Source organism: Bos javanicus, chromosome 6 (assembly GCF_032452875.1).
Source record: "Bos javanicus breed banteng chromosome 6, ARS-OSU_banteng_1.0, whole genome shotgun sequence".
In the NCBI taxonomy this organism is placed as follows: Eukaryota; Metazoa; Chordata; class Mammalia; order Artiodactyla; family Bovidae; genus Bos; species Bos javanicus.
This window is the reverse complement of record NC_083873.1, coordinates 111,493,232-111,507,022: the sequence shown is the minus strand read 5'-3', so window position 1 is coordinate 111,507,022 and position 13,791 is coordinate 111,493,232. Positions and strand designations below refer to the sequence as shown.

The window sequence follows — 13,791 nt, the reverse complement described above, 5'->3', positions numbered from 1 at the left end:
ACCCAGGGTAGGCAGGGGGGTCAGGACTGCACTGCCTTCACCACCATCGCCTCCTTGCGTCTCCTCACTGGACAAGGGACCGCACGGCGGTCACACGTAATCCCTGGAAGACGAAGTTGTTTCCACGTCATGGCGAGTGTCCTTAGTGCTCCTGAAAACATGGGGGGGTGTAGTTTTTTCGAATTCAGGTTCCTTCTTTTCCAGATATACGTCCGGGAGTGGGGTCGCGAGACCAGACGGTAGCTCTGTCTTTAGTACTGTCTTCCGTACTGTTCTCCACAGTGGCTGCACTGTTTCCATCCCAGCAACAGTCCAGGGCGGGCTCCCTTGGCCCCACGCCCTCCCCAGCACTTATTATGTGTAGACTTGTTGATAACGGCCATTCTGACTGGTGGGAGTTAATAGCGCATTTGCAGTCTTGATTTGCATTTCTCTACTAATGAGAAATGTTCAGCACCTTTTCATGTGCCTGTTGTCCATCTGTATATCTTTTTTGGGAAAGTGTCTATTTAGGTGTTCTGCCCATTTTTTGATTGGGTTGTTTGTTGTTTTTTTTTTGGATTGAGCACTGCAAACTTATTTTGGAAATTAAGCCATTGTTGGTCACATCACTTGCAAGTATTTTCTCCTATTCCATGGGCTGTCTTTTCATTTTGTTTATGGTTTCCTTTGTGGTGCAAAAGCTTTTAAGTTCAATTAGGTCTCATTTGTTTATTTTTGCTTTTGTTTACATTACTCTGAGCCTCAGAGTCTAAGGAAATGGATCCAAAAAATATTGCTGCGATTTATGTCAGATTGTCCTGCCTAAGTTTTCCTCTAGGTATTTCATAATATCCAGTCTTACAATTGTGTCGTTAATGCATTTTGAGTTTACTTCTGTATATGTTGTTAGAGAATGTTCGACTTTCATTCTTTTAGGCCTAGCTGTCCAGTTTTCCCAGCACCCTAGTTGAAGGGATTGTCTTTTCTCCATTGTGTATTCTTGCCTCCTTTGTCATAGACTCATTCACCCTAAGTGGGTGGGATTAATTCTGGACTTTTTGTGCTGTTCCACTGGTCCATATGCACCCTTCCCACAGTTTTTATAAAACTAACTTTGAAAAAGCCTATAAAGAGAGTATACAGATTTGTTTGAGCTAGGAGAAACATAAGGTTATTAATAACATGAGTTGCCTTGTCATGTAAAGGTGGACGATAAGGGGGAGGTCAGTCAACCAGTAAAGCAAAGGAAATAAGACACACCCCTGCCCTGAAGAGCTATCTAATAGCTTAGTGTACTCACTCCAGAGGTTTTTGAGCGAATGAATATAGTTTTCTTAATCTGATGGGATTGGGGCATCTGTCTGTGATTCATTAAACTTGTTTACTCTAACCTCAGTAATGAGTACCTTATTTTCTGTCTTCTTAGACTGGGTCCGCAGGTCTTGCCCGTTTTGTAAATAAAGTTTTATCGGCACACTGCCACACCCATTTGTTCCTCTGTGGTTGTTTTCACCCCACCGTGGCAGAGTGGAGCAACAGATATGTCTCTGCCTAGCCTGCAGAGCCTAAAATATTTACATTCTGGCCCTTTGTAGAAAAAGTTGGCCAACCCCTGTTGTAAAACGTACATGTATTCATTACTTAACTTTCCATTTTCTTCCCACATACTTTGTCAGATTATGAAGGGGTCAGGTAAGAAATTCAGACTGAGACATTGTGCTGGCCACGTGTACTCTTTAATTCTCTCCAGAGTCTACCCGGTTGGGTCTGACTATTCCAAATAACAAGCGTTGTGTTTTAGCTGCTCAGTTGTGTCTGACTCTTTGGAACCCCAAGGACTACAGCATACCAAACTCCTCTGTCCTTCACTATCTCCTGGAGTTTGCTCAAATTCATTTTCCCTTGAGTTGGTGATGCTATCTAACTATCTCATCCTCTGCCACCCACTTCTCCTTTTTTTCCTGGAGGCTTCCTTGGTGGCTCAGTGGTAAAGAATCCACCTGCCAATGCAGGAGACACGGGTTCGATCCCTGGGTCAGGAATATCCCCTGGAGGAGGAAATGGCAACCCATGCCAGTATTCTTCCCTGAGAATTCTCATGGACAGAGGAGCCTGGTGGTCTGTAGTCCATGGAGTCTCAAAGAGTCCAACACAACTTAAGGAATAAACAAATAACAAATGAGGGAACTGAAAACCGAGGCTCAGAGAGAATTGGGATCTTGTTTTCAAGTACATGCTTTCACGTGTCGTAGAACTCATCCATAGAACCAGCTCTCAGCTCCTTATCCAGGGGGCCTGGAGATCCAGAGCTGAACGTTGTGTGGGATTATGTGGGTGTGGCTCCATCAAAGTTTGCCTGTGTCTCTTACGTCCATAGATCACCCAGCAATTTGCAGCCTGCAAACCGGCGGCCACTGCTCTGGATTCGGCTGTTAACGTCTTTCTGTGCAGCTACATCGTCGACCCCCTGGTAAGAGTTTCATCTTTCGAAGGAAGACACAATGATGCTTTCCCCGAATGATGGTTCATGCTATAACAGAAAACAGGCTCCTGGAGCTCCAGGAGGCCCAGTGGAAAAAGACTGTTCCTGATGCAGCGGCCATGGTTTCGGTGCCTGGCTGTGGAACTGAGATCCTGCATGCTAGGCAGCCAAATAATGGTAATAGTAAAGAAAAAAATTTAAAAAGAGAATAATAGGCTCTGCTTGGGTCTGTTACAGCCGTAGAATTCAAGACCTAAGATCTAAACTGTAGATGAATTTGTTGTGATACTAATAGTCCTCCTGCTTATCTTCACTCCTTGGTAGAATTTTATATACAGAAGTCAGGAGACCCCCATGAAGAAATCTTTTTGTTTGGCCGCACCATGCATCATGTGGAATCTTAGTTCCCCGACCAGGGATGGAACCCACATGCCCTGTGGTGGAAGGCAGATTCTTAACCACTGGACCACCAGGGAAGTCCCAAGAAAACTCTTCATTTGTCTGAAATAATTAGAAAGGGACATCAGTGGTGTGCAGATTGCCAGTATTTCCAAGGACTCTTAGTGAAGCTCTATATGTAACCCTAGAACTGCAGCGAAGTTAGTTTAACTGGTGAGTGAGCAGCCTTTGAGATGCTCCCATTGGGCCGGTGAGTCGAGGTTCATCAGTTTTATTCCTGGCTCCGGATCACTCCTCGCTGTACACCGATGTCTCCACGCGTCCATCCTCTGCCTCCTTTCACTGAAGGCACCTCGGTGGCTGGCCCAGGACCTCTTAATACCACTGGGTCCTTGACATTACCCACGAGGCCCTGCATGACTGGCCGCACCTGTACCCCTGCATCATGCTGTTGACTGCTCCAGACACTCTTGTTTTCTTTCATTTCTTTGAAAGCATCTGTACCTCCCCACCTCAGGGCCTGCCTGTGTCACTTCCTCTGCCTGGAAACTAGACACAGGTTCGCTTTCTCTCATTCTTCCCCTCCAGACCTCTACTCCACCTAGCTGACGCCTCTAGGTCTTAGAATATAATGGCTGAGAACACGGACTCTGAATTCAAATTCCAGCTCTACATTTCCTGAACTCTGTGACTTGGAAAAAATGATTGAACTTTTCTGAGCTTGTTTCGATGCTTCAGAGGGAGATGATATGGAAAGCCCTTGACACTTTCCCTGGTACATTAACACACTCCATAAATGTTCACTATTATTAGCTGAGCTGAGGTTCAGTTTTCAGATCTCAGCTGAAATATATCTTTTTTTTCCTGGAAGCCTTTTCTGATCTTCCCAACTCCTTGCTTGTTTACACACCCATGGGACTCTCTGCTTTTAGAGATGCTGTGCTGTCTATACTGGGCAGTGGTGTGTCTCTCTAAGACCTGTCCCCTACCACATACACTAGACTTTGACTCCTACAGCACGTGTTTTTGTCACTACTGCCTGCCCGTCATCAGGAGTGGTACCTGGCACAGGCCGTAAGGATGGATCGAGAGCTGCCTGCCATCGTGCGTTCACATCACTCCATCCGTCCATCTCCCTGGCCCACGTGTCTCTGCAGGGATGAACCTTCATCCCCGGATGGATGCAGACATCACCCCCCCCCCCCCCGCCTTGGCCTCCTGGCTACTTCTCTCCGCTTCCGACTTTGTACCCTTGTGTTGGCTGCTTCCAGCCCTTGCTGACGGCTCTGACTGAAGCCCTCATCAGGGCAGCCCTCAGTTAGACTGGCTCATTCCAAGTTGGTCTCCCGGCATCCAGTCTCCACCGCCTGCCTGCAGCCAGTCAAATCACCCAACTAGCAGGCGCCTCTCCCAAATAATTGGGGACCACCGGAAGGGAGACATGGAAGATGCTCAGGAAGACTGTAAGCAAGAGCTTTATAGAAGGTGGTTTAAAGGGGAAGGAAGAGTTCTGACTATTGTCTCTACTGGGAAAATAGACTCCAGGCTGGCAAACATGTTTGTTTTAATATCTTGATTGTACCCAGAAAGATTGAGGCGCTTCCAGTAAAAGGTATGATTGTCATAAAGCTCTGCTGCTGCTGCTGCTAAATTGCTTCAGTCGTGTCCGACTCTGTGCAACCCCATAGATGGCACATCCCACCAGGCCCCGCCGTCCCTGGGATTCTCCAGGCAAGAACACTGGAGTGGGTTGCCATTTCCTCCTCCAATGCACGAAAGTGAAAAGTGAAAGTGAAGTCGCTCAGTTGTGTCCGACTCTTAGCAACCCCATGGACTGCAGCCTACCAGGCTCCTCCATCCATGGGATTTTCCAGGCAAGAGTACTGGAGTGAGTTGCCATTGCCTTCTACATCATAAAGCTCTAAAGACTCTCAAAACAGTGTTGAAAGTGTAGAAATTTACCAATAAAAGAATGTGTGGGAAAGAAGAACAGATTTACTGGAAATTCTGGGCCAAGTGATGGAACCACGTCCGACACTAAGCCTAGCCAGGAACAAAGCAGAAATGCAGTGGCCGAGGTCTAAAGGTCTGGTGGTGGTTTTTTTCAAATGTTTATGTATGTATTTATTTTTGGCCATGCTGGGTTTTCCTTACTTTGCACAGCTTTCTCTGGTTGCAGGGAGCAGGAGCTAATCTTTGTTGTTTCACGTAGATGCGGCAGCCCCTCCTGTTGTGGAGGCACAGGCTCTAGGCTCACCAGCCTCAGCAGTTGCAACACATGGGCTCAGTGGTTTTGGCTCACGGGCTTAGTTGTTCCAAGGCATACAGCATCTTCCCGGACCAGGGGTCGAACCTGTGTCCCCTGCACTGGCAGACGGACTCCTATCCACTCCTCTCCACCAGTGGGGCGGGCCACTCTAGGGTTCCAGCATTATCCTAAGACAGGGAGGCGGCAGGTGGTAGGTTTACAAAGCAGGCCGATGTCAGACACTGGCTGGTGTGTGGTACCCACAGGGCCGTGCAGGTCATACATGGCCGTTGTCAGTTCTGGTTGGTGGGTCAGCTTAATAATGTTGGGTGGCATGCCTGCCAGGGCTAGTGGTGTGGCCTGCAGCCAGCTGGGGACAGGGGGCCCACTTAAAGGAAGAACCAGCACTTAGCTCCAGGCGATGACGTCCTGGGGGAACCAGGGCTCGGCATTGTGAGGTCTGACTTGAGACTCTCCTGAAAAGATGAAAACCGAGGTCTCTATGTGACGTGTGACTTAGGAATGTTGGCAGCTATCTTTTTTTTTTTTTTTTTTAATTTGCAGCGGGCCATAAGTTTTTTTTTTTTTTTAATATTTATTTATTTAGCTGTGCTAGGTCTTTTTCACAGCACACAAGATCTTTAGTTGCGACATGCAAACTCTTAGTCGAGGCATATAGTGGGATCTAAAAGTTTGTTTATTGAAAAAAAAATTTTTTTTAAAAGTTTATTGAAAAAAAGGCCAGATAATATAGGATGCATATGTATATTTTAAGGTGATACAGAATATGTAAAGGAACACTCGAAAATTTTGCCACTGACCTAAGTGGGCTATTGTCTTAATTGTGGTATTTATTTTTTTCATCTTTTTTGCCTGCCTTGAATATGTATATTTTTATAAAAAGGAATTCATTATATTTGTTATTCTGCAGTCTGCTTTTTATTTCAACAGTATATTGTAGAGAGATCTCCATGTCTGTATCTATCGAGCAAAATCATTGTTCATGGTTGTGTAGCAGAATGACACGTAGTTTTGAGGGGATAGCCAGAAATCTATTATGTCTGTAATTTAGAGTAAGGAGAGATATTCTGGAGTTTAGAGATACGTCTGTAATTTAGAGTAAGGAGAGATATTATATTCTGGATAAACGGCACAGTCTCTTTCTTATAAAGGATAATAGTTTTCAGGAATTTTGACCCAACCATTTTGAATGGGGTTTAAATGATTCTGGTGGTGTATCTTCCTTTGATGGTTTTTATTGGTTTAAAGTGACTAAATATTTTTGTTGATGGTGATTGTTTTGTTGATGTGATTCTAGGCAGAATCGCAGAATCTTAGAAATGATAAATGATAGCAGAGGGACAAGGGGTTGGAATGCCAAATCTCTGTATTGAGTTTAGTTGAATGAAGTTGACCATCTAGTGCCTTTGAATGAAGTTGCATTTATATTGAAATCAGTTTTGAGATGCCTAGCTAGCTGTTTTGTGTTGAAACGGAATAGTGGTGAATTTTTTGAATCACCACATGTGACTTATGGAATTAAATAAAGCTTTTATCCATTCCTGTTTTTTTGACTCCATAATACTGTCCTTCCACTAGTTTATATTGTAAAGCCACTAGTTAGCAATATTTAAAACACTAGGATTAAAATAGAACATATGATTGCTTTCAATTTAGTCTGAAAGATTGAATCTAAATTTTAAAATCCATGGAAAGCGTGTTGGCCAGTGCCTGCCCTGAGCAATTGCTCAGTAGGTATTAGCTGATTTTGTGTGTGTGTGTGGTAGAATAAACTTTAAAATGTTTTTTTAATTAATTTTTTATTGGAGTATAGTTGATTTACAGTGCTGTGTTAGTTTCTGCGGCACAGCACAGTGACTCTAGTCGGCTGTTTTATATATAGTAGTGTGTATATGCAGAAGGCAATGGCGCCCCACCCCGGTGCTCTTGCCCGGCAAATCCCACGGACGGAGGAGCCTGGTGGGCTGCAGTCCGTGGGGTCACGAAGCGTCAGACACGACTGAGCAACTTCACTTTCACTTTCAGTCCCCTGACCAGGCACCGAACCCGGGCCTCCTGCACTGGGAGCCCGGAGCCTTAGTCCCACCAGGGAAGTCTCAGCAGCTGTCTTTTAGAAAATGCTTTAGTGTTGCTTCTCAGAACAGGATTGAATCCAGCCTGTGACTGTTGTTCAAGATTGGTTAACTTCATCACGGAATGCTGTTGGCAGCCTCGTGTGCACAAAATCATTGCATCTGTTTTCCTCACACAATAATGTCCTGGGAAGAGATGCTATCATCGCACTGTTCAGATGCAGAGCAAAGTCAGAAAGTTTCAGGAGCCACCATCACACGAAAACAGCTCAGAAAAGGACTGGGGCCCGGGTCTGCACGCAGTCGCACGCCTGTGGCCGGCCGCAAAGGGGAGCCACCGAGGAGGGCCCTTCCCAGTTGTTTTGGGTCCCTCAGTGCTTAATCTCGCTTCTCCAGCTTTCTGCATCTGTGCTTCATTTATAAAAATAAATACAACAAGAGGATCAATTCCAGATTTTCAGATAGACGGAATGAACTAGAATAATAGGTTAGCCCTTCAGCGGGTAGTTGGCTCATCTGAAGTTCATGAAATTAGAATTCATTAAAAAAAATGCAAAATTAAATTCCCCTCCCCCCAAACCAGTGTTGTTTTTCATTTCTCATCTTTAAGCATCTAATCCTCTTGATTTCCTTTTTCTCCCCCTGCCCCAGAATCTGTTTTGGTTTGGCGTGGGAAAAGCGACCATACTTTTACTTCCTGCTGTCATTTTTGCCGTGAAGCTGGCTAAGTACTTCCGTCGAATGTATTCTGAAGATGTGTATGAGGATGAGCCAGTGAACAAGTAAGAGGCTACGGTGGTTTCTGAGTGGCGCTACCTTCCAAGCACTTGTTGAAAAAGGGCTCTGATGAGGTTGAACTCGACTGCTTTTTAAAGTGGCGGGGGTCACCCCTAATCAGATGTTTCCTTTGTAAAGATTTTCTTACACTTAACTATCTTTCCTCCTGCTTACTCATCTCAACTGTCTTAATCAGCCTTCTTATTTCTTCTTTGCAGTTCCTCTGTCTCGGGGACTTGGCACTTTACTTTGTAACTGTTTTTACTACTTTTCATTCTGACTCCGTGGCCCACCCTTCACTCTGTGCCTAGTGAACTTGTGCTCAAACTGTGTTCATTTTGACTCTGGTCACCTCCTTCTTGACACCTGTTTCTCCTGAACTTGCTTTGTCAGCATCTGTATTAAAGTAAAAATGTGTGTGTGGGGGCGGGGGGTGCAACTGTTGAGCTATAATTGTAATTATCTCCCTTTTTTTGTATTTGATAGGGTTCAAAGTAAACCCAGGGCTCAAACTGTACCCAGGGTTCAAACTGTACCCATGGTTCAAACTGTACCCATGACAAAGTAAGCCGTTTTTAAAAGCCATATTTCCCAAGATGAGACTGGGGAGGGCTTTATTATTAGAGAATGAACTTTTAAAATTGAATTAATAATATTAAAATTACATAACTGTAACAGATATACCCAGATAAATATAAAGGTTGTTGCCTCTTAAAATAAGAGCTGGCACAGGGTGAATACTGAAGAAATCCTTGTGGGATGAATGAAAATTGTCTGTTAAATTTATTAATAGATAAAACAGTGGTTTATATCTCTGTTTTTTTAATGGGAAGGAAATGTAAATATACCTTTTAACTTTTTTTTGTAGCTGTAACAAATTGTTCTATACCTTTTAGATCCATTAAGTTGTCTTTGTAATCCATAATGTAAATTCCTCTTAATGATAACGTGCTGTTTTTGGTGTATTTCTTCTGTTACAGTATGAGACATGCTAATACCCGTTCTCGTGTAGAACAAGGCACACAGACAATTTGAGCAGAGTTTGTAAACAGATCCAACTTGACCAGTTCTTGATCTGCAGCGATTCCAAATGTTGGGAAAGTAACCTCCCTTCAGGCGTTCACAGAGTCCAGTGAGATCACAGGGAATGTGTGCCCAGTGGCCAAAGAGAGGAAAGCACGGGTGTTTTTTGTTCTTTGGTTTTTTGTTTTGACAAGTTGTGCTTTTATCATCTGAGCCATCCATGAAAGTTTAAATATGTAGCACATTTGTTAATTCCCACTTAGCCTTTGGAACAATACAGGAATTTTGGTACATTTCATCGAGTGGGAGCTTGGACCCCTAGTTAGAGAACGTTCAACGAGTATCAATAGCAGATATGTGTGTGAACAATAAAAGAATGATTTCACAATTATGACTCTAATCATTTCATTGCATAATTGACCCAAATGACAGATGTCAATGAAGTCTCTCTATTATTCTCTTAGGGCGCTGTAACACATCACACAAACCGGTTGACTTAGAGCAACGTCTTCTCCACTTTAGCGGAGGCCAGAAGCCTGAAACCCACACGTCAGCAGAGCTGGCTCTCCCAGGAAGCCCAAGGAAGAGTGTGTCTCGGCCTCTGTCTTCTCCTGGAGCTTTCCCTTGGTGTGTCTGGGTTCTGTGTCTCTCACCTCCTAAGGACAGCAGTCATCAGATCAGGGCCCTTCCTAGGCAAGAACGACTTCATCTTCATTTGCCCACATCTGCAAACAACCTATTTTCAAGCATTCACTGAGACCAGTGGACATAAGTTGGCGGGGGGTGGGGGCGGGAGGCGGGGGGCGGGGAAGGGGCTTCCCTGGTGGCTCGGTTGTAAGGGATCCACCTGCTAATGCCGGAGACCCGGGTGGGATCCCTGGTCTGGGTAGATTCCCCTCCATGCCATCCAGCAGCTAAGCCCGTGAGTAACTACTGCTGAGCCTGCGCTCTCGAGCCTGGGAGCTGCAACTACTGAACCCGTGTGCCGAAACTACTGGAGTCCGCTCGCCCTGGAGCCCATGCTCTGCAACAAGAGAAGCCACTGCAGTAAGAGACGTGGGCGCCACACCTAGAGAGCAGCCCCGCTCGCCCCAGCTAGAGAAAAGTCCAGGCAGCGGTGAAGACCCAGCACGGCCAAAAAAATAAATCAATAAAATTATTTTTTTAAAAAGGGGGGGTAGGGAGAGGATATTATTCAACTTGCGTAGTCGCCCAACATCCGTAGCAAGCAGCCGAAGAGACAGAGAAGTGAACACGAGAGCTGTACCAGACACACAAAAATTAAGGTAAATCACCAAAATCGAGGATGGCAGAAAATAAAAAATGTTATTAGACATGTACAAAACAGTAACTCCTTCCTGTCTTAGTTTTATCTGTAAAGTTTGTCTGTATTTAAGAGCACGTGACTGACAGTGTCAGAGCTTGTGTCAGTCAATTGCTTCTGCATCTGACCTAGTGACGCCCAGACCCCTCTGACTAGCTGGGTTCCTCCGAGGAGAGAGCTTTTTATAACAACTGATCCTTGGGTCCTCCCCAAAGAGATGCTGACGGATGAGGCTTGAGCACGTGGATTTAAAATTTTTGCCTGGTGATTCTGATGTAAAGCCAACGTTGAGATATACAGCCTCTGATTAATTGAATCAGAATTTCTGAGATGTATCCCAGGGAATTCTCAAGTGTAACCTGGGTTGAGAGTTACTAATACAGTTTCTACATGCATTTCATCTGATTTATTTATGTGTGTGTTTGTGCGTGTGTGCGTGCTCAGTCATGTCTGACTCTGTGACCCCATGAACTGTTGCCCTGAAGGCTCTTCTGTCCATGAGATTTTCTAGGCAAGAGTACTGGTGTGGATTGCCTTTTCCAGGGGATCTTCCTGACCCAGGGGTTGAACCCACATGTCTTGCATCTGCTGCATTGGCAGGTGGATTCTTTAGCACCAGTGCCACCTGGGAAGCCCAATATATAATATATATATATACACACACTCATCAAATGGGCCATCTTGATTTCCACCTCTGACACTGAGCTTCTTGGAGGCTGGAGCTAGCAGACTATATATATGCATTGACCATCTGCACCATCCCAAGTGCTGTACAAGACCCTGGGTGGGGTACGGGTGAGCTAACGGACTAGGTCCAGCCTCCTAGGAGCTCTGTCTCAGTGGTGGACACCAAGATGACCCACTTGATGAGTATATGAGACACAGAAGAATGGGGGGTGGGAGTCGAGGGTGGTGGGAATCAGGGGAGGTTTCTTGCAGTTGAATTTCTAAAAAATATATACATTAAAAATCTATGCCACATTTAGCAAGTCTGTTTCCTATGAAGGCTCTGGGCCTTTCACTTGTCCCCTTCATAATCCTCACTGCATCCCCATGAGGTCAGCAGTTTTAGTTCCAATTATAAACTTGATGGTCTGAAGCTTACAGAGCGATTGTGCAGTATGGCCCAGCCCACAGGATCCAGGTCTCCCAGATTCTGCAGCTCCTGGCTCTCAGCACAGGCGAACTGTTACAGAGAACAAACCTGGCTGCTCGTGGGATCCACTCCTTCAGCTCTGATCTTCCTGCTCCGTTGCCTCCGCTTAGTCATGCTGACTCTGCTCGCTTTGTAAAAGAATGTTGCCTATAGCCTGAAACACCCAAGACATCCCATTCTCAAGGCTCTGACCCTGCGAGGTGTACAGTCTGCCATTCATATAGTGATGAACAGGATAACTATTTTTCTTGCTGGGAGGTTTGTAGGAACACTGTGACCAAACCTACATGGACTGCTACAAGAACAAAGGACCCCAGCGCCTTTGGCATTGTGGTATGGCAGAAACCAACATAACGTTGTAAAAAAAATTTTTTTTCATTTATTTAAATAAAAATAGTTTTTTAAAGAAGTGGAAAAGCAAATAGCTGCAGAAACCAGCCACACCCACTCCCCTTTTAGTATAAAAGGAGCCTGAATCATAACTGTTAAAATGATTCTTTGGGACAAGAGTCCACCATGTTTTCTGCCTAAGGGATTTCCAAATAAAGTTGTTTTTCCTTACCCCCACAACTCATCACTTGACTTATATTTCTGTCCTACAGAGAGCAGTGCAAACTGAACTCAGCAGTAAAGTCTCAAGCTAGGCTGGGTTTTGGCACAGACCACATACTCACAGCATTTTAAATTAAAGCCACCGGCTAGCTGTCCCGTGTTCTCTAGTGATGAAACTCAGTATAAATCAGTCTTACCCAAAGTGTGGCCTGAGAAAAGAAGGACCACCCGGCGAGCTCACAAAAGGCTAGTTCTTGAATTTAATCTGGGCTGTGCTGGGTCTTCACTGCTGCATGGGCTTTTCTCTACCTGCAGAGAGGGAGGGCTACACTTAGTTGCAGTCATGGGCTTCTCATTGCGGCGGTTTTTCTTGTTGCAGAGCATGGGCTCTAGGCACTTGGGCTTCAGTGGTTAAAGCAGGTGGGCTCGGTATTTCTGGCCCCCAGGTTCTAGAGTACAGGCTCAATAGTTGTACAGAGGCTTAGTTGCTCCGAGGCATGTTTGATCTTCCTGGATTAGGGATGGAACCAGTGTCTCCTGTATCGGGAGGGGAATTCCTTACTACTGAGCTACATGGGAGTCCCACAAAGGCTAATTCTTCCTGCACTTCAGATACACTCAATCAGAGTCTCCAAGGATGAGGTCCAGGAATGTGTATTTGAACAGGCTTTCCAGATTAGTCCAAACTACGTAAGGTTGGCCCAAGCAATGCTTCAGATCACCCTGATGGAGAATATCCTGCTTCATTTAGAACAGCGGTCCCCAAACTTTTTGGCATCAGGGACCAGTTCTGTGGAAAACAATTTTTCCATGGACGGGGCTGGGGGGATGGTTTGGGTCTCACCTGCCCCCTCACCTTCTGCTGTGTGGCTTGGCTCCTAACAGGGCTTGGACTGGTACCAGTTCCTGGCCCAAGGTTGGGAACCAAGATTTAAAAATAGTTTTTGGTCCAAGAAATGTGGTGAAGTCTCAGTGCAAACTACAGACTGTTGGTGGGTGCCCGGGTAATAGAATGAGATGGTTGGATGGCATCAGTGACTCAATAGACATGAATCTGAACAAACTCCAGGAGATAGTGGAGGACAGAGGAGCCTGGCATGCTGCAGTCCATGGGGTCGAAAAGAGTGAACACGACTGAGGACTCAACAACAACAAGAGAAAAGGGTAAGAGAAAAGGGAGAAGGTGGAGCCACTCCTGAGAGAGCGCTCATGGCTGGCCCACTGGGGGTTTCCTGTGGCATCCAGTATCTTAGGACCCTAGAGTCTACTGAGGGCTTCCCAGGTGGCATTAGTGGTAAAGAGCCTGCCTGCTGATACAAGAGATGTAAGAGCTGCAGGTTCGATCCCTGGGTCGGGAAGATCCCCTGGAGGAGGAAATGGCATCCCATTCCAGTGTTCTTGCCTGGAGAACCCCATGGACAGAGAAGCCTGGAAGTCTGCGGTCCACAGGATCACAAAGAGTCGGACATGACTGAAGCGACTTAGCACAGGTATGCATGGAGTCTACTGAAGGCTGGCAAATTCCAGGGGAAGTCTTGGATGGTACATTGTGGTTAGTAGTAGAAGCAATTTTAGTCACTCAGTTGTGTCCGACTCTTTGTGACCCCATGGACTGTAGTCCACCAGGCTCCTCTGTGGAATTCTCCAGGCAAGTATAGTGGAGTGAATTGTCACTCCCTTCTCCAGGGGATCTTCCCGACCCGGGGACTGAACCCGGGTCTCCCACATTGCAGGCAGACTCTTTACCAGCGAGCC

At 45.6% G+C, this 13,791-nt stretch overlaps 1 protein-coding gene across 17 annotated transcripts in view; it reads left to right on the top strand.

Moving 5' to 3' along the window:
- The window catches only part of PROM1 (prominin 1), a 151,037-nt gene extending 140,309 nt beyond the window's left edge, over positions 1–10,728 (top strand). For 13 of the 17 annotated variants that reach the window (XM_061420877.1, XM_061420891.1, XM_061420878.1 and 10 more), the window contains 4 exons: positions 2,360–2,452; positions 7,856–7,986; positions 8,468–8,545; positions 8,962–9,392. In XM_061420877.1, the coding sequence (XP_061276861.1) occupies positions 2,360–2,452; positions 7,856–7,986; positions 8,468–8,545; positions 8,962–9,016 (357 nt within the window). In that variant the 3' untranslated portion in view covers positions 9,017–9,392. Of the gene's footprint in view, positions 1–2,359; positions 2,453–7,855; positions 7,987–8,467; positions 8,546–8,961; positions 9,393–9,468 lie in introns of those variants that run through there. The other 4 variants (XM_061420887.1, XM_061420892.1, XM_061420888.1 and 1 more) reach the window with 2 other exon arrangements.
- Positions 10,729–13,791: the final 3,063 nt, after the last annotated feature.